The 21,780-nt window shown below is 34.9% G+C and overlaps 1 protein-coding gene across 3 annotated transcripts in view; it reads left to right on the forward strand.

The window, feature by feature from the left end:
- Window positions 1-3,922, forward strand: part of LOC138710417 (uncharacterized) — a 57,199-nt gene extending 53,277 nt beyond the window's left edge. For all 3 annotated transcript variants that reach the window (XM_069841302.1, XM_069841304.1, XM_069841303.1), the window contains one exon: window positions 2,716-3,922. In XM_069841302.1, coding sequence (XP_069697403.1) covers window positions 2,716-2,943 — 228 coding nt within the window. In that variant the 3' untranslated portion in view covers window positions 2,944-3,922. The remainder of the gene's footprint in view (window positions 1-2,715) is intronic.
- Window positions 3,923-21,780: the final 17,858 nt, after the last annotated feature.

Consider the following 21,780-nt stretch of genomic DNA (forward strand, 5'->3'; position numbering starts at 1 on the left):
TGAATGATACCGGTACTTAAAAACAATATTATTAGACATCAAACCACAATAACAACATTGGTAAACTATCCTGAAGCATTACACGAACATTTCAGAGGTAATGTTCAATGGCCTCATTCGCTTCTACATATGCTTGACACCTTCTCAACCAATTTTGTTGTGTCTTTGCGATGATCCCTTTGTCGTTTCTGATTTCCCTAGCTGCCTGAAAAATACGATCGTGAAGTTCGTTTTCCGTATTAATTTCACCCTTGTAAACTCTGCTCTTCCTGTCGCCAGACAAATAAAAATCCAGAGGTTTCAAGTCTGGGGTCCTGGCCGGCCATATCACAGCACTAAAATAAAACGGCCGCTCCGATTCGGGAATTTCCTTGTTAAGTGCCGACGCACTGTACGAGAGATATGGGGTGATACACCACCATAGAGGAACCACATCTTCCTTCTCTTCTTCAAAGGAACGTCCTCAACAATTTAGGTAAATCATTCCTCAAAAACTGTTTATGCATTCTAGCTGTCAAGCGAGGTGTAAGCACGGAAAGATCAATAAGGGAATCATCTATAATACCGGCCCAGATATTGATAGAAAACCTGTGCTGGAAATTCTGCTGTTGGATAGTGTGAGGGTATTCTACAGCCCACGTGTGAGTGTTGTTAAAATTTGTGATGCCGCCGCGTGTAAAAGTGGCCTCGTCCGTCACCAGGATATTTGCTACAACATCTGGATTCTGGGTACATTGATCGAGTAGCCATTCGGAAAACACCACTCTTGGTTGATAGTCATTTAGAGGTAAACACTGTATGCGCTGGACATGGTACAGGGTGCGTCAGAAAGAACGGATGGATTTCACATGGCAAGAAAATTGTAAAGATTCGTCAAATCAAAAATTTATTGTTATCAACATATTCACCAATACATGCAGTTTATTTATGTAAAACAACATTATCCATATGATGTCCTTGGCTTTCAATACAGGCATCGAGGCGTTTTCTGATGTTCGCCATCACTTTCACAGTCATAGCTGGTGCAATTGCCACGATTTCTTCACGAATCGCTGTCTTCAGTTCGTCCAGTGTATGTGATCGATGTTTACAAACTTACGCCTTCAAATGGTCCCAAAGAAAGAAGTCGCAGGGCGTGAGATCTTACCGTAGCCTCGGACAATCTCAGTGCAATAGAATTTCGTCCAGGTGATTTCTTCTTTAATGTTGAACCTGTGATACGAAATGAAGCCTCCCACCGCAAAATTGTATTCCGAGTTGGAATCCTAGCGTGACATCCGATGTCGAAATGAGTCCTGAGTGGCGATCACAGACTCTTCATTTTTCAAAAATGTCTCTACGATGAAAGCACGTTGTACACCAGACCAACACCATGTTCTCAACTGAAACTGCATTCTCTGGCTGACCCAACAGTCGTGGTCCCCCTCACTATATCTCTCTCCTCGTTGCGTATCGATAGTTTGAAATCCATCCGTTCTTTCTGACGCACTCTTTATAAACTCTAAATCAGTTCTTTAAATGTTCTAAGTACAGTCCAATGGGATGTCCCAACTTCTCGAGCAATATCGCGACTGCTACGTCCAGGGTTTTCTTCCACAAATTTAAGATATCCTCCTCTTTGTTCAATATTTCGTTAGGGCGTTGTCGCCCACAGTTATGATAACCTGCATCAACGCTTCCGGTATCACGGACCCGCTGACAGACTGCAATAAATGTCTCTGGATTTGGAATATTTCTCTCAGGATATCGCTCTCCATAAATCACTTGAGCAGTACGAGAACTACATCGTGTTTCGCCGTAAATTAATATCATGTCAAGATATTCGCTGTTTAGAAATCGTGGCTTACGTGATACATACAAGCACTAAACAAAAACTCACTGGCTCTCCGAAGTAGGAACCGATACAACAAGGAAACGAACTCGGTTTAATGATAAAATGCACATTTTTGGTCAAATGTTTGTTACAGTGTTCATAAAATCGATAAAATACATAAAATTGACGGAGATATGCTACAGTTGTACGAGCACTTTATAAGTCTTTTGAACTTTTTAACTTAGGTTTGTCTGTCAAGTGAACGACCCCTACCACAACCATCCCCTCAGGTCAGCACTAAACAACCATTCACCGGCTCTCCAAAGTACGCACTGATACAACAATGAAACAAACTCAGGTTTGTCTGCCAAGTGAATGACCTCCATTAAGCACCTCCTCAGGTTACAATATTGCAACCTCTTCGAATTTTAAAATGTTTAAATTATCCTTACGTTTAAATTAAATTTACTCGAAAACCGTGCACTCTATTGAAATACGCCAAAGGAAAAAATAATTCTTTATTAGATTCTCTATCAACATAGACATAAATTACGTTCGCACTCGCAATAGTTATCGAAACAGAGGGTGTTAAAGATTTTGAAAAAAAAAAAATTTCTGCGAAATTTACAAACTTTACACCAATATGATTCTAGACATTTTTGTTATATGCAACATGAACTATTCATCCTGATAATTTTCCTGGTTATTTTACTCCCACTTATTATTATTATTATTATTATTATTATTATTATTATTATTATTATTATTATTATTATTATTATTATTATTATTATATAATCACGCTAAATCCGAATTACAGGTATCAGAGACATTTCAGTATTCTAGTGTACCGGTATTACATGATTTCCACTTCCTGACCCAGTACAAATTTCGTCCAACAGCAACATGACCACGGAAGTGGAAGCGAGTCCAAAAGAGGAGAGAAAGATGCGAGTGGGGCAGTACCATCTCCAACTGAATGGATGGATGAAGTGGATACAGGAAAGAAAGAGCGTCCGTTTATTTACCAGCATTCGCCCGATGGTGGTGCCTTCCTAGCCTCGCAGCCAGTACCACGATGCGGTGCTTTCTGCTACCTTGCTGTTGTCAGCAAAGCAGAGGAAGAATAATGTGTCTATCATAATGAGTAGGCCCTACCAGTTCTAGTTGTACCAAATTAGAAAGTAATATACAAGTAAAACCATAAACTATACTGTATGTGTTGGTCGCAGGGAAAGCAAAATATTTATCATTGTTTTGGGTACATGGAAGCTTGTCGCAGCTGATAAAATATGGCAGGAGAAATTGTTATATTTCTGTGTTATTTTCATAAATTAATGCTCGCTTAGATTTTCCATTTTTTTTCAAATGTCAATATGATACACCGGCTTTATTCCATCGAAGTCTGCTGAAGGTATTATACCAGTAAATAAAATTATAAACATGGAAAGTTTTACTGAAGTGAATACAATAATATGTAAACCTTATTTATACAATTTATATAATACAGCAATCAATACAACTGTACTGATAATTTAGTAATTCGACATCCCTGAAGAGCAATTATATTTGTATCATATTTCTTTGTCTTATTTAACATTTTCTCACTATCTTAATAAGTTTGTGAGTTTCATGACAACCTGCATTGTAGATAACAGTTATTTTAATGTTTTATAATGTTATAATGCCTTCCAACAATAAAATTCTTATTTACAATTATTGAAAAACTCTTTCTACAGAAAGACATTTGAGACTGGAGTGCTTGAAATACAAGAAATCAACATGTTAATGTTGGGAACAGTTTCTGGGACATCTTTACTAAAAATGGTAACCAAATTTGTTTTGAATACTCATATCTCTGAGCATTCAGTGACCTTATTACATTATAACATTGCAAAATCCTTCAAAAATGTCAAATTCAATGGCAGGAAAATGTCTTGGAATTTCAAAATAGAAACAAGTTATTTTTATAAACAGAAAACTGAAAATCTGCATTATAAATTTTCTTACAATATTTACAAATGTTTTCTGAAAAATCAGTTTTTAAGTATTTACGCATTTCCTCTGAAAATTCCTCAGTTGCTATTTCGGAAGTAGGTCTTCAGTCATTTCATTTTTACTTAAAATTTCATGTGTCTGAGTTTTTGAATGTATTTCACTTCTACCCCTTCTACTGGTGAACTTGCATCCAAGGCCGCATTTGCAGTCAAAGACGTCTTACGGTCACAGTATACAATATTGAGTGAGTGAGTACAGTACGTACCAGAAATATGATCGTATTTTCCAGAGAATAAAGTGAATTCATTATTGAATCATATTTTCGCACAGGTACTGTGACCGTTTGGTTTCATCACTTCCCGATTTCCTCCACGCGTTTCTGCTGGCCCCTCTGTAAAGACTAGTGGCTGGGTTATCAGCTCTTTTCTGAAAACATTTTGCTGTCAGGAATTGGACGTCTACGTAATGTTATATAATTGTTTAAAATAATTTAAATAAAAGGGCCTCGTTAAGTACAACTGTCACGTGATTTCACCCCTTTCTACGACCCTGCGACATAACTACTTGGACGGACAGTAGACAGCAATCTGAGTAAATTTATATGTGCGAATCGGGCAGAAGTGAATTGATTACAATACCTTGCTAACGGAAACAACGGGTAACTTTGAATAATAAGATGTCCCGTAGTTTTCAACGAATACTTCATTCCGTACTCTTTTATGATATAGTTTCAATAATAGTGCAGGGTTGGGCAGATAAAACCGGCCCCATCTCATGTCATATGATTTGGAAAATAAATTATGTAGGGTATTGTTTTCTTTTCTTCCTTTTTTCTTGAAAATGTAATTATGTTGGCTATACTGTATCTTCCGCGTGTTTTGTGTCATTGTTGCGCTATTGTTGCTTATAACCTCTTCTGGTTACTGTTTAAAAGTCAGACGTTCTAAGCACATGTAAACAGTTGTTTTTAAAGTCAGACGTTCTAAACACATGTAAAGAGTTGTTTTTTAAATAAGCATGACTTATTCAATACCAGAGCGAATATTCATTTTGGAGGCGTACGTACAGACCAGCTCTATTAAGGAAACACAACAATTATTCAAAAACAAATATCCGCTTCGCTCAGTACCAGCGAAAAGCAGCATTCAAGATTTGGTGCGAAAATGGCGTACGACTGGATCCATAAAAAATGGAACAGGAATGGAATGTAACAAGGAACAGAACTCCTTCTGTCCGGACTCCTCAACTTACAGCGCGAATTAATGAATTTATCACCCATGAGGAATTGACACGTGTTTTCATTAACCTGTTAAAACTGCACAGAAGTGTCTAGATGCAGATGGAGGGCACTTCCAACATTTATTATGAAGGTAAATGCATTTTATTTTCATTCCATTTGAAGTTTGTTTCAAATCATTAGTACCTATCAATGTCATAACACGGGCCGGTTTTATCTGCCCAACCTTGTATTTCACAACACTTCTATTATATTATTATTATTATTATTATTATTATTATTATTATTATTATTATTATTATTATTATTACTTATGCATTATTTATAGACTTGAGTCAGTGGAAGAGAAGGCCTTAACCAGTGTTGCCATATTCAGCGATAAGTCGCTAAATCTAGGGAATTTTGAATCAGTCTCGGCGACAAATTTTGTAACATACGATTAGCGACTTTTCTGCGGATTTTTATATTTTTTCCACTTTTTTCTTTCTTTTAAGTTAAAAAATTCAACTGAAGTAATGCACTTCTTAGTTTTAGAAGAGGCATGGGTGCATGTTGAGTAGTCTAATGATTCATACGTGAAAGCTCTGATCTCATATATTTGTGATCAGGGGTGAAAGATGCTGATTCAATTATTCTCACGGGTTAGGTCTCTCTCTCAGTGCTACTGTTCCAACACCCATAAACGTGGCAACTTTGATTGACACGTGACGAGTCGCAAGCTGCAGCGGATGTAATCTTGGTTTTTCCTCGTAACGCGGAGATTTTCCACTCCGAACCGACCCGAGGCAATTGAGTTTTGGAATTTCGTGCCGACAGTTCGTGTGAAGCAAATGAGATTGTAGTTTTTGCTAATTTTAATATATTTAATATATATTTAACAAGTGTTACAACTTGCCAGAAAATGTAGTATCAATGATTGAAACAAGTGCAGTGTATTCTTATTTTTTTTTTAGTGATATTTATTATTAATTTTTAGCGACATTTCTGAGGATTTTTTAAACAAACTTTGGAGAGATTTTGCTACTTTTTGCTGAAAAGTTAGCGAGATTGTAGGGCGACATGTTGGCAACAATGGTCTTAACTCTGCCAGGTAAAATGAAATAAATTATTATTATTATTATTATTATTATTATTATTATTATTATTATTATTATTATTATTATATTTTTGGATATATTAATATTTAATTTAAACATTTTGCCATTGTTTTTGTAAAAAAACTGATTTATAAATAAATAAAGATGTATTGGTTAAGACTTTAAAAATTCTAAAACTGTCTCAGTCCCTTGGATTTAAATTAAAATTACCGTAAATCGTAATATTCATGATTAAACCCCCGCAATACAGGTTGCATTGTTCAACAGAATTATTATAAGATAATACGAACTGAGCATACGCGATATATATATATATATATATATATATATATATATATATATATATATATATATATAATAAGTTTGTACCATCAAGAGTTTAGTATTTATTGTGTTTATAGGGCCTACTTGAATTTTCTGCGTAGGGCTCTTTTTGTTAACAAAGAGGAAAACTCAACACTTACATCACACACAATTTGTCATTATTGCGTCAAATGTAAGAACAGTTGTATTCTCCAAAAGCCTCAGCCTAGTTGCGAGATACGTGTGAGATCAATATACTGTATTTTGTTTCAAATTATATTAAACTACACAATGTGTCCATCACGCGAAAAGAAGTGTGGCAAGCTGTGGCTCCTGTTGTTTCTGATAACAATGTTAATCGTAAGTATCTTATCGTTTCAATAAATGTGGTGAGTTATAACTATGAGTAACTTTCTATTAGTCTCATTATTTAATATTATTATTTTACGTGCTAAGAGGTTATTTGTAGTTTTAGTATTTGCAGTTTTCTAAAACTCCCTGCATGATATTCAATTTTGAAGTTAATTTTTCTAAATGATTACCTATTGAATTTTTTTTTCTTTTTTTAATTTTCGCCACTACCTTTCCTACATTTTATTCCCAGTAGTTTCATACCGTTGCCTCTCTTAAAACCACTTTGAGCACTGAATTTCATGGTTTTATAGGTTAGATTAGATGTAAGGTAATTAAATTTGTGACGAAGCCAATAATTATGTTTCCCCCCCACCTCCAAAATACCTTCATCCGTCTTTAGATGATTTGGTTACGTGAGTATAACTTCTCATTTGAATTGCTTCATAAAGAAAGGGTATCAGTCACATTTTTTTTCGAAATTGAGTTAACATTGAATTTCCGATCTTGAATGTTCAACACATCGCTTTATGAAGAAAGGAAGCCAGTTCAACGCAGTAGCGGACGGTGGGTTTGAACGTTGAGGAGGCCAAGACGTGAATGATGAGAATATAAAATTATAAGGTCTGTGACGTACCTCATTACCAAGCGCAGAATTTATAGATTTTAAGAAATTAAAATTAGCTTTTCAATTTATGTTTTAGGATTTTAAATCTTATGTTTAGGAATTTATATGATTTTACGGGATAGAAAAATAAAAATAAACAACATGCTGTTAATATATTACAAAGGCTTGGTAAAGATTGCCACTCTTTGGGACACTTTAAGTCCTAACCTATGAATTAGGTATTTTTAGGTCCTATTACATTTAAGAATGTTACTCTTTGCTACATAAAACGAACAAGAAAAACAATATTTCGAGAGTAACGAGATAGCAACAAAATTGATTCGAACTTAAGAATCCGGGGCTTGCTCATTACTATTACATAGTCTAATTTTACAGCAAATTAACTGGACGTTTCTCTTTCTTCGCAAACCGATCAAATAGGTCACAACATACTGAATAACTGCTACTAGAAGAAGCTTGAGACAAATCTGCATTCGTATCTAAATTCTCGATATATTTAAAATAGACTACTGTATAAGTAAATACATGTCGTAACACAAAAGAATAAAATAACAAGAACGCCCGCAAACAAGAGAAAATCTAACAACATAAATTAAAACTTTTACGCAGGAAGAGAAAACTAACAACACGTGACTCAATTTTCTAAAACCAAAAAGAGAGAACGAGAGAGAGCTTCCCAATACAGCCGAAACCAGCCGCGACTATAAGCAGTACAGTTGTCAGCGGTGGGTAGGACGTCACCAATTAATCGGCTCCCCTCGCGCGTTCTATCAAGTTTAAACACTCTTCTAACCAGCTATCTTATTGGTTGAACTGCTGTTGTCATAGTAACCGGGGAGTAGCGTCATGTAGCAGACTCCTCTCTCCCGCTCTCGCATAGACACTGCAGGCTGCTAGATATCGACTATACAGAGTCCGTGGATATACAGAGTAGCGCAATCACCGAATCGGCCGCCATTGTTATTCCTTTTCAACACGCTAGGGATAGGAATATTTGAAGTAAAACTCAGATATTTTTAATTTGAAGGGCAAAACCGTCTAAAGGAGCTTCTCACATTATAGAACATTATTATCAGTCAACATACTAATGTATAAAAACTTCATTTAATAATTATTACACCATAAATACGCATTTAAGTGTTCAATATACTCCTTCATAAACATCACAGTTATAGGTATTACGGCAGCATGAACTTAATAAATTACAAGTAACAAATGAAAACAACAATTTTGCAAATAAAATAACAATAAATCTAAACATTTCCAACTGCATTCCTCGTGCAAACTCTCCGGCTTCCGCATATAAGGGCACACTATACTGAAATTTCTCGAAGTTTATTAGTTTTAAGAGTTCACAACAGTGAAACCAATAACTACCATACTTACGAAGCTAGATTCACCAAATTTTGATCACTGGTATATCTGCTTATTAGTGATAAGTGTACAAAATTGCATCCGCCTATGATACGTGGTTCGCAATTTATTAATTATTTTATTAAAATATTGAACCGCTTTATATAAAAAGTCGCTTGCATTACAATTGACATTATTCTTAAGTGATTTTCATTTATAAGGCTCCTTACATACATGGAATTAAAGCTTACTATAAGGTTTTGCTGTAAAATTAATAAGTAAATTGCTAGAATTTTTTATTAAATAAAAAAATTAAGTTATAAAAATTCCTAGTAATTTACCCTTTCGCTGTACAGATAATTCCAATAGTAATGTTTGTTCCAATGTATATAAAGAATCTTATAAGTGAATATCAATGAAAAATAATGTAAATTGTGACGCAAGGGTCTTTTTGTATAAAACAATACAATATTATTCTATTAAGTTATTAATAAAATGCAAACCACTTATTATAGAAAGACAAAATTTTCTACATGTGTTATTATTAACCAGATATACTAGTGATAAACATTTTGTGAATTTAGCTTTAAACATATGGAAGTTAGTAATTTCAGTATAATGTCCCCAAAGATACACTGACGTGAGGTTTTGTCATTTTGGTCAAAAAATGGTTTATTTGTTTTTACCTTTAAAAATTCATTTTTGGTCTAAAGATGCCCTCGGCCAATTTTCATGATCATACGACCAGTCTATCAGCTATTTAGGGTCACATTTTTAAAAGGCTGCGGGCTCTGACTGTTAATTTAAATGCTCCGTCCACGCTCTCCATTATGAATTCTGCTACCATTTTGCAAATTACGCTCTATTTTATACATTATTTATAATGTTAGATTTCCAATTGAGCAAGTGTAACTTCTCGAAATATTTCTTCATGGAATCCAACAGGTGTTAGGCCTACTTAAGAGGGTGCTTTCCTTAAAAAAAAATTTTATTGGGTTATTTTACGACGCTGTATCAACATCATCTAGGTTATTTAGCGTCTGAATGATATGAAGGTGATAATGCCGGTGAAATGAGTCCGGGGTCCCGCATCGAAAGTTACCCAGCATTTGCTCGTATTGGGTTGAGGGAAAACCCCGGAAGAAACCTCAACCAGGTAACTTGCCCCGACCGGGATTCGAACCCGGGCCACCTGGTTTCGCAGCCAGACGCGCTGGCCGTTACTCCACAGGTGTGGACTCCTTTAAAAAACATTCAGTTACAAAGGAGAGCACAACTCTTGTCTAAAGGAAAATTCCGCTTGTTGCTAGGTGCCATAACGTGTTTTCCATGCTTGGTTTCTGTTTGTGATACAAGAAATATATGCAAGTTTCTAACAGTTTTATTATTAGTGTTATAATAGTATCTACAGTATATAGTAATTTGTAAGTAATATTTATCTATTATAGTGTTTTCATAAGTTTACATAGTTATTTTAGTTACCGTTATTTATTAGTGTAGGTTAGGTGTGCACAGCGTGGTAGTATATATATATATATATATATATATATATATATATATACATATATACATATATAAGGGTAAGTTCTGTACATAATATGCTAGGTCTATAAGTTTCAAAATGCCTAGAAAATAAAAAAGACAGAGACCTGGTTCATTATTATCGTCCAAAACTTTGAAGTGAATTTTCTCCACTTTAATTTACTGTAAATTTTGCTAAAATTCTACTCTTTCTACAGATTTTGTACTACGTGCATGATTTTTTGTAGAGTTTTTTCCTTAATTTATTTATTTTATGTCGTTTTAGCTTAGGAAGTCATTTCGCGAAAGTACATAAACAATTCTTACAGTTTACATAGAGTTTACTGTATTAGAATAATGATTAGAGGTTTTTGAATATGTTCTTAACAAAACTTACTATCAGGATTATACCTAACACTCATATTTTTTGTTGTTGTTGTTTAGTCAAATGTTCGAAGACATGTTTGAATCTCATAAGTACCACCAACAGTCATGAGACAACTAGGTCAGGAGATAATGGGGTAGGGTGGCCAGTTCCTTTCTCCCTCCAATGCATACTTCGCCGCTTAGCTACATATTCCACTAATCAGACTTCAGATGCATACAAACAATTGTTCTTCCTCGGACACATATCGTCAAGTGAGATGTACTGCCTGATAATATATATGCATATCAGCCAGAATATTAATAAAAAGGTATTTTTAATACTATTTTTTTTACGCTCGAGTTGAATTTTTTTCTGTTTTTACACTTTTAGTGCATTAAATATTTTTAATTATTTTTTTAGTAAAATAAAAGGAAAATTGTATACTAAATTCTGAAGGTCTGGCAAGTATGTAGACAAAAATTCTGGCCATAATAGTAGCAATTTTTGAAAACCTAAATTTACACAATTTAAAATTACAAATTAAAAGTATAAAATTTCAGAGATCTATCTAGAATAGTTTAGAAAATTGAAATTTCACATCAGTCTAACCTTAATAGGGTTTCTAGTTTCTACAGTCTCTGCATTTTCCAATCGAGCCAAACAATACAATCTTGTCTCAAGAATGAATTCAGAACTTCACAAATATATTATGTCATTCTTGCAAATAGCAAATAGGATTAAATTCAGAAATGCTTGATTTGAAAGGGAGAACATGGTAAAAATTTGATACTGATCCTAATTGGTACGTGATTTTCATTTGTTTTATGTAGAAATATCATTGCTGAAACAATTTAAATTCTAGATTAGTTTTATAAAAATATTTTGGGGATCAATTTTTGAAAAAATAAATATCAAAATACAGTCATTCATTAATCTCACAATGGCATGTTCGCTTAGGTAGCGGATCGTTCCTTTTTATATTTATAACCACTTCTTTCCTTTTTCCTTATTTCTTTCACCTTGTCACAGTGAAAACAAATGTGCGCTTTTTTCAGTTTTCTGTGAACAGTTCTGAACACAGCAGCATTGCATTTTTTCGCACTTCAATTACATTATTTCCCTATGCAACTGTATACTGCATAGAGCGCGCTGGACTAACAATGGCGGATTTGTCGGCATTTGCCGGCTCAAACGATTGCGGTACTCTGGATATCCACGGACTCTGGACTATACAGGTTACAGCGCTATCTGTTATTTTTCAGTACGAATTATTTGTACTATCTACAGTATAGGGAGCGGGCATCACCAACTGAATGTGGTCGACTTGACGTAACTTACATCTTAGTCGTAGTGAATAGTAAAATTAATATAAAAGGAAAAATGTTCGTCATTTGCTATAACTTGTCTGTGATCTTAATTCAGCTGAAATTATTACTGCCATATTGTGTTCTGGTAAAATATTAGGGGAGGCTCGGCCTCCCTTGCCTCCCCTGAAAATCCGCCGCTGGACTTCAACGTTTCCTTCATTGTTATATTGTGATCGGAATGTGAGCGTTTTGTAAAGGAAGAGCATCAGTCAGGACAGTTTTTCTTAATTTCCCACAACTTAGCTAAAATGGACTGATGCTCTTTCTTTATGAAGCAATTCATTTAATATTTGGGCTTTATTTAAAGAAACTAATAAAACATACAGCTGTTGTAAAACGTCTAGTTTTGTGTGTTTTTACTTTCTACTTGTTAACATAGGCTTAATATGTAACTCAATTTACAGTAATACTAACTTCATCACTGTCGTTTTCTATAACATTCGAGCCACTCCCCTTTATTTTGACCAAATAAAACATGGCGGACTAATGTTCAATTGTCTTCAACCAGAAGGCGTTGTAGTCACTATAGTAATATAAATCGTTGGTATTGAGATCGTTTTGAATACAATACCCATTTTCATGGAACTCAATCCGTATTGAATACGACCCGATCTCACCTTTTAGGTGCATCGATCTTGAGACTCAGGTCATTTTGAATCCCCGTTTTCATGGAAGTTTGAATACGGTAATCGTATTCAAATGATTTGAATACTCTACGAAAACATAATAAATGTATCGTGATCCCTTCCGGCAATCCTGTCTCCTCGTATTCTATTTACTCAACATCAGGAACCCTACCGCTGAAAACCGCAGGCGTAAAAGTTAATTTCCATGTAGACCCTATCCTTGCCTTGACTCTCTTCCTGTAAGATGTGTTCCGATTTTATTAAACTCGTTCAATCGAAACTTAACCCTAACGGAGTAAACCAAAAATCAAGCCCCTACAGTCTCGGTTGCGCGAAACGAGGAAACCGGGGCAAATTGAACTCTGCGCTTGCCGCCATATTGTTGGAGATCAGACGCATAATAACGCTGTGATGATCTAAAATTGACAGATTATGGCCATTCTCGACGTTTAACGTAAAATTAGGACGAAATAAACATATTCAAAGCTTCATTGATATGCGTTAAAACATTAAAGAAAATAAAATACGTACGCAGCAATTTGTAGAAAACATACTCATACATCCATAAATAGGCCTACACAATACACATTATACTGCAGATTGTATAATTTTACGATAATCAGCAATTTGTTAGGTTTCAGAGAATCTAAAATTATATTAACATACATTACTCTTAGATCACAAGACATAAATATATGCACCTTGATTACACAAGTTCTTATTATAATCAAATTCTTAAGTGAAATAAATATGTGATAATCAGTATAGACGTGTTGTTAAGTTTTAGAGAATCGAAAATTATATTACCGGTACTTCTAGACCACAGGACATAGGTAATCTTGCAAAATATAATGTGCGAATGTAGCCAAATTACATTGAATTCATTCTTCAATTAATAAAGGTAATGCTATAAATTATAAAAAGTATCGGTACCTAATACATTGCAAACAATAGGTAACGCGAAGACCTAAAAACTAAACAATCAGTTTATGCAAGATAAAAAAAACCGCATACTTTTTATGTGTGGATGTTTTACATATTGTATTGTTATGTTAAGTAAATAAACTAGATATATTATCATTGCTTGCGGAGTGTTGGTACATAATTTTTACGCACATATGTAATATCAATAAGATGCCATTTCTTGCTTTTGTTAATAAAATATATCCGGCAAAATGTAAAAGAGTTATTTATAGGTGAACTCTGAATCATAAGTTCACAAAGAAGGCTTAGCTATTATAGCTATTTATTTATTTATTTATTTATTATCTGTCTATTTATTTATCCATATATGGATCTTGAATGAAAGTTTATTATCTTGCAGATAAATTCATTTACATAATAAAAACAAAAAGTTATCTTTCCACTAATGTTTTAACATCTGATGTGTAAGTCTAAATTCACTTAGTGGGATTTCTCTACAGTCTGATATACCTGTACTAACAATTAAGTATTCTTTATTGTCGTAAACTACTGATTGATTTTTAATGATATTGATATTGTAACAACAGATATAATATTATATCGTACCTTTTACAAATGGCTTGGAAAATTAAACGGGGATGGTATTATCGCCGCGCTCTCTTGGTTAACATTCGGCAGGTTTTTGAGCGGCCTCATGCATAATATTCGGCACGTCTTTGAAATGTATTATTGTTTTCAATTTCTTTTGTCGCCGCTCAAATCACTCGCCTCAATTTCAATAATGCAACCAATAAGCTGCTTCCATTATTAAATGACACTTACTTGTCTAATCCACGTGGACTAAAACCGAGGTTGCAATGTCTTGTGCTGAGGACGAACATTAAGGTATGTGATTAAAAATTATTACCGGTATTAAAGAGTTATTATTAAGAGTTAAGAAAGCCAACGTACTCGTATATGAAATAATAATAATAATAATAATAATAATAATAATAATAGCCATTTAACAATATAACAAACTATATAGTGCTTATTCTTATCGAGAAAGTAGACGTGACAAAGTGACGCTTAGAGTGAAACCTACAGAGCAACAATCGGTCGGCAAAATTATGTTTCAAAAGCACACCACACGTTATTGTATGATGCCGACATGTTAAGCATGAGTCCGCGGCGGTAATATATCATCATATATCATCTTTCAAAATTCTATCGCCATTACTTTTACACTGTTCACTGAAAACACCCGACACAAAACAAAGGACAAGTAAGACAATCGTGTTTACCGCTCCATTTCTACCAGTAGCATGGGGGCGTAAACATACGCAGACTGGTTTCAATTTTGGACAGCACACCAGCGCTCTGTGTGAGTCTAGTATACTACTGTATATAACGTCTTTGCAAAAAATGAACCCAGAAGTATATTACGGTAGTCAGGGATTAACACTAACACATCTCAAAAGAAAAAAAAACACGTATGAAAGCAAAAACCACACAGAAGGATGAAAAAGAACGCAAGAAAATCACTTGAATTGTAGAACCTCTAAACCATACCTGCACAAACAGCTCTCAACGAGCGCGCGCGCTCCTTCGGAGCGGGAGAGCCGTATTTACCGCTCGCCGAAACGGAGAATGACATAGACTTGCTATAGGTAGAGGAGAGGGAAACGACCACTCAGCTATCTAGTGAAGAACTGTTTCACGTTGCTTACCTACTGCTACAGTATGGAGGAATCTAAAAGACGGAAAAGTGATCATCAGGCAAATTCTTTCAATGTTGCATGGGAAAATGCTTATTTTTTCATAGCTGCTGGAGTAAATACTCTAGTGCCTTATCTGCGATAACATTTTGAAAGGGAGAAAGAAACATTACATAATGCGTCATTACGAGTCCAGACATAAAGATACTCACGATTGTTTTATTCCTGAAGATCGCAGTGAAAAGGTTCAGGAGTTGAAAGCTGCATTATTACCCGAAGTAGGTACAGTCGGTATTTTTTTTATAAATTTGGAATACATTGTCTTATCAGAGGTACTTTCTTAATTACTTCTATGCCCGAGGTCGCGGGTTCGATTCCGGGCCAGGTCGATTGCAGTTAAATGTGCTTAAATGCGACAGGCTCATGTCAGTAGATTTACTGGCATGTAAAAGAACTCCTGTGGGACAAAATTCCGGAACACGGGCGACTCTGATATAACCTCGGCAGTTGCGAGTGTCGTTAAATAAAACAATATTTTACATTTAACGATTTACAGCTCGAACTTATTCAACTTCATTGTGACCTAAGGGCTAAAGATCGTTTGAATAGTACTACTAGCCTGGTTGAGTTTTACAAGATTAAACATTAGCAATAATATCCACGACTACACAGGCTGGCTGTGAAAATAATTGCTATGTTTGGCTCAACATTTATATTTGTGAGCAACTGTTTTCTATAATCAGCTTTAATAAAGGCAGGGATGGAACATCTGTAACTGATGTTTCATTATGATCAGTAGGCTACCAAAGAGTTTGTAATACTTACTAGAGACACATACCCGTGAGTGGCAGGCAAGAAAAATGTCACAAATTGAATCGGCTAGCATCCGCCATTAAAGGGAGTGTTTGCGGCGCGAAATTCGAAAACAGTACCATAATACATTGATGTAGCTTGGTGATAGACACTGTTTTAAACATCTTTTACAAAGAATGAGTCGTGATGAAATAAACATGAATGCAGAGGAGCGCTATATTTATTAAAGTATTATAATGATTCATCTTTGGCGATATTCTAAAAAATAAATTAAATCACCCATATACACTCGGGATAAGTATGTGAAATATTGAATAATGGCAATGTCAACATTAATTTTCAGTATTACTAGTATTGTTTTAAGGACACAATAATGGATATTTACTGTAATATTTAAAATGATCTATAGTCCTTTCATGCAAGGAAAGAGGAAGGTATATGGTGCTTTGAAAATATTTAGTGGTGAAATATGAGATTATAAAAATTCTGGAAACTGATTTAAAATATAATGAGAATAAATTTTATCATAAAACAGTCTATTCATTGTGTAGTTAATGACCACCAGGTATGAGGTCAGTTCAGACTTTTTAATACAATTAGTAGCGGTAATAATAGGCCTAGTAGTAGTGGTAATAGTAGGCCTAGTAGTAGTGGTAATAATAGACCTAGTAGTAGTGGTAATAATAGGCCTAGTAGTAGTGGTAATAATAGGCCTAGTAGTAGTGGTAATAATAGGCCTAGTAGTAATGGTAATAGGCCTAGTAGTAATGGTAAGAGGAGGCCTAGTTTTGGTAATATTACTAGGCGTAGTAGTAGTGGTAATAGTAGGCCTAGTAGTAGTGGTAATAATAGGCCTAGTAATAGTGGTAATAATAGGCCTAGTAATAGTGGTAATAATGACCTAGTAGTAGTGGTAATAATAGGCCTAGTAACTTAGTAGTGGTAATAGTAGGAGTAGTAGTAGTGATAATAGTAGGTGTAGTAGTAGTGGTAGTAGTAGGTCTAGTTTTTGTGGCAATAGTAGGCCTAGTAGTAGTGGTAATAATAGGCCTAGTAGTAGTGGTAATAGTAGGCCTAGTATTAGTAGTAGTAGTGGTAGTAGTAGTCCTAGTTTTTGTAGTGGCCTAGTAGTAGTGGTAATAGTAGGCCTAGTATTAGTGGTAATAATAGGCCTAGTAGTAGTGGTAATAGTAGGCCTAGTTTTGGTGGAATTAGTAGGCCTAGTAGTAGTGAGACCTAGTTAGTAGTAGTGGTAATAATAGACCTAGTAGTAGTGGTAATAATAGGCCTAAGTAGGCCATCAGCTATATTTTCACTAATTTCTTTGCACATAATAGCCCTATAACCAAAAGCTAGAAGTACATACTGTACAAAACGGAAATTAAATGATTAATTCATTTATTGTGAAACAAAACAGTTTTAGACAGATATAGTCTGGGATTTTCTTATGCACTGTGCTATTATAATCCACTGTAATGTGATGGCACCTAACCCTTACAACCTTATAAACCTGATTAATGTGTTTCTGGAAAAACTTTATCCAAGAAATATTCCGACAATCTGTAAACACATTCAAAGGAGGAACTGCATTTGGAACATTCTTCCAAATATTAAGATATGTATGCTTTCCTGAGCATCCTGCAATAGTAGCTATGTTCGAACAATTATTTGCAACGCAGTATTTCACCATTTTCTTATTATTTCCCTTCAAGTGTAATTATATTTATTCGTATTCCTCAATAAGCATGAACTGCTCGCACTCCCGGCGAAGCATCAACTTCCTTTAATGGCAGCCGAACATCGGTTCAATTTTGTACGCGAAACTAACGCCGTTGGTGTCCCTAGTTATATATTACAAACTCTTTGTAGGCTACTCTTCCTTTCAGCTGCCAACAGCATAAAACCTCTTTTCATGTACTGATAAATAAAAATATAACAAAATGATATTGTACATTTATTATTTCTGTAAAATAAATATTTCTATTATTTCTGTAAAATAAATATTTCTTTATTAATTAATAATAGTCCAAGATAGTTTTGCAAAGAATGAACGAGAATTCATTTCATGAACACTCGTAATAAGTACTTCCTTTTGTGTATATTTTGTACGAGATCACCCCTTCTTTCAGTCCACCTTTATACAGAGCGCAACTAGAGTATGTGTGATGTATCTTGTCTCACTGTGAAAAGAGAGAGAAAGGAGATATGTCTTACCTCGTCTGTATTGTTATGGCGATAGGGGAGTGGAGCAATGCAAACAAAATATCTCTTTTCGTACTGTGTAGTTCCGTCACTGAGCTTGTCTTTCAAGAAATTGAGTTCCGGTAGCCTGTACAATAACAAGGTTTTGAAAGGAATCCTGAAAATTTACAATCCTCCTATAATCTCCACCCTCATTTGAAGGGACTTGGTTTTATTGCTACTGAGACAAGATAAACCTTACCAGGTATAATATCTGCATTCCGCTCATGAGCTGTGAGCCTGCTCGGAGAGCGCAAACCTTGTGCAGGTCTGCTCTAAACCTTGTAGTACCCAGTTGTACCAAATACTCTCTAACAATAATACTGGAAATCTTGCCTGTTTAGCATTGCAAGCGGCGGCGAAAAGTGACTGTGCTGCTATCTAGCGGCTTGGATTGTTATACACTCCTAGCGGCGTGCTGGGTTACGTAAGGAAAAACGGAGAGGTATGCATTTGATGTCAATAAGAAAATGTAAATCAATAGAATTAATTAGAGTCACAAAATTCACGACATTTTAAATTAATAAGAAGTTACAAAGTTATTGAAATAAAAATGAAATGAGACAATTCTTGTATTTGATTTAGTTGTGCATGACTTTAAAAACTTTCATACATTGCGTATTTCGTTTCTTAGCTAATGATTATACATTTTATTTTTGATGTAACAATTTATTAGCACATTGAAATATTTGTCAGTGAAAATACTGGCACAGTCGCTGCTTTAGGGATGAATCCTGTATCTTGTATTTTATCTCTTAGATCAAGCAGATGTGATTTTAAAATCTCTGCAGACATGGCATCTTTTTTTTCGAAAATAACTTATAGTTTGCTTTAAAATTTTGTTTGCTTGGTTTGCAAACGCACTTCTGAAATTTTTACGTCAGTTGAAGTTTGTTGATTAGGCCTGTCTATACCTAATTCAGTGGATCTCTCAAAGCGTTTTTTTTAGCATTATAAGTTATATTTTCCTCCAAAGACATTTTATCTTCAGTAATAATAGTTACAACCTTTTCATTCAATGGTAGAATATCGGATTTTATTTTTAATAATTAATTGTATGGTGCGATTTATACCGGGGCCTATACCAAATTCATGGAGCCAATTTTTGAGAGATCTAACTGTTGGTGAACATACAGTAATTTTCCTCTTAAAAATCTTTAGCCTTGAGGTGAACATTAATGGAAAGTTGCGGCAAAATTTCTGTCGTAACTGGAATATCGTCTCCCCAGTTCATTCTTTTTAAGCAGAGTTGTGACTAATGAATTCATTATCTTGAACAATTTTAATTAAATCGGCATTTGAACTCGCACTGTTCCCGCTAAAAAAAAACAAATGGAACTCAGATGGAACTACGAAACTTGAAATTTCCCCGTTTCAAATGGTGGTAATACCATGTGTGCTATTCAATATTAATTGAAATGTAGTATTATTATGATAATCCAAATTTGTGGGCACAATGTATAATCGGTATCTTGAGTTGGAAGACTCTGGTTCTAATGAATATGATAAAGGCAGTACAATCGTGACGACCGTAGTATATTTTGTATGATAATTTTGCAAATTCTAGCTCACTTAGCACTAATGCAGCCTATTTTTACATGACTGCGTAATTTTTGGGGTATTTAGAGGTGTACAGTATTTTGATTTGGATACAGTTTTGTTTTCTAGCTATTTTGTTACACAAAGAAACTGTTCCGGATTTAAGCCAGGCAATCTAGGCAGAGTTATGGGGGGGGGGGAGGTACTGCCCCCCAAACTTGTCTGAACTCTTCATTGTTTCTATTAACGTTAGAAAATATTAAATTCAAAAGATATTTTTTGCTTTTGTTTATGATTATGTTTCTGTGTTTAAAATGATGAATTAATTAATGTCTTCAGATCATGTGTCATAATATTTATTTTAAATTTCTGAATATATAATAATTTCTATACCTCATTTGAGGAATGGAAGCACTGTAATGTTTCTTTTTGTAACAGCCTGTACTCATGTGTTAGAAGTCTGCAGGTGTTCAGGCCACCACTTGGAGATATATGAATAACATACTGCGCAATAGTTCAGAATAAAAAAAAGTGATTCCAGTAGGCTATAATTTGTAAACTTAAAGACGAGATTAAATTAAATAATTAGAGCAGCGGCCATCAGTATAGTGCACTATGGTGCATCCGTGACTGCTGGCGGATATGCTCTCCCTCTTTCTGTTGCACGACGGGACACATTACGTTGGACTGCTTACCCTTGACCCATTTCAGCGAGTAATGACGATCACTGAATTAGAGATTATATTTCATTTATGGTATCTTCAGAAAGGTAAAGTTCATATAAAAAAGGTTCTGTTAGCACTGTTACGTAGTTTTATTGATGTATGCATGTGTTTCTGTACGAGAGAGAAAAAGAGAGAGATTGTTTTATATTATGCCCTATTACAATTTGTAGTAGATCTACATTTCAAGCCCTATACAACTCGGTCCGAAACATCACGGATATGGATTTAACACTGTAAGAAACATGCCCCCGAAAATATCTTTATTAAATGATCATACTCAGATATACTGTACCACGGTCAAGCTATAACGGGGAGAGGAGGTAAATGATGTCCCTCATAACCCCGTTATATGAGGAGTCTATGGTTTTGCTTTGCTTCCCTCCTCCCCAAGGAAATGGATCTCTCTCCGCCTATGTTCGGCAAAGAGTTGGAGTTTATTTTTCAATTTACTTTATTATACTTCCTATCCTTCACAAATCAATTTTGTTTTAACAATGAATAAGTTTGAATAGTCTTTGTTTCTTTGTATCGAGTCTGATGTGCTTTCCTTTTTTTCGATTTTTTTACGACGCTGTATCAACATCTCAGGTTATCTAGCGTCTGAATGGAATGAAGGTGATAATGCCTGTGAATTGAGTCTGGGGCCCACCAACGAAAGTTACCCAGCACTTGCTCGTATTGGGTTGAGGAAAACCCCCGGAAAAAAATCTCAACCAGGTAAATTGTCCCGGCCGAGATTCAAACTTAGGCCACCTGGTTTCGCGGTCAGTTGCGCTAACCATTACTCCACAGGTGTGGACATGTGCTTCGTCAGATCGACTTTGATGACATCATCAATGCTTTCTCTGTGAATAAACTGCGAAGAAAATCTTTATACTTCACAAGTAAGATGCATGTATTGTGATTCCAGTAATTTATTGTTTTCTGAATTGGAACATTTCATTTAAAACTAATTTAAACTAAACATGACCTGTATAATAGCTACTCATAAATTGTTTGTGGGAGTTGGGGGGGGCAAATTTTGGCAATGCCAAGGGGCGGTACTATACAGAGTGACTATACCTAAATCCGACCCGGCAAAGAAAAAACTTATTTTTTATCACTGCCCTAGGGCTGTGTCATGGATGAATATCCATGGCTATTTTTACTCACCTAGCATATTTTTTCAGGAAGCGTTGGC

The sequence above is a fragment of the Periplaneta americana genome, chromosome 12, assembly GCF_040183065.1.
Source record: "Periplaneta americana isolate PAMFEO1 chromosome 12, P.americana_PAMFEO1_priV1, whole genome shotgun sequence".
Classification (NCBI taxonomy): Eukaryota; Metazoa; Arthropoda; class Insecta; order Blattodea; family Blattidae; genus Periplaneta; species Periplaneta americana.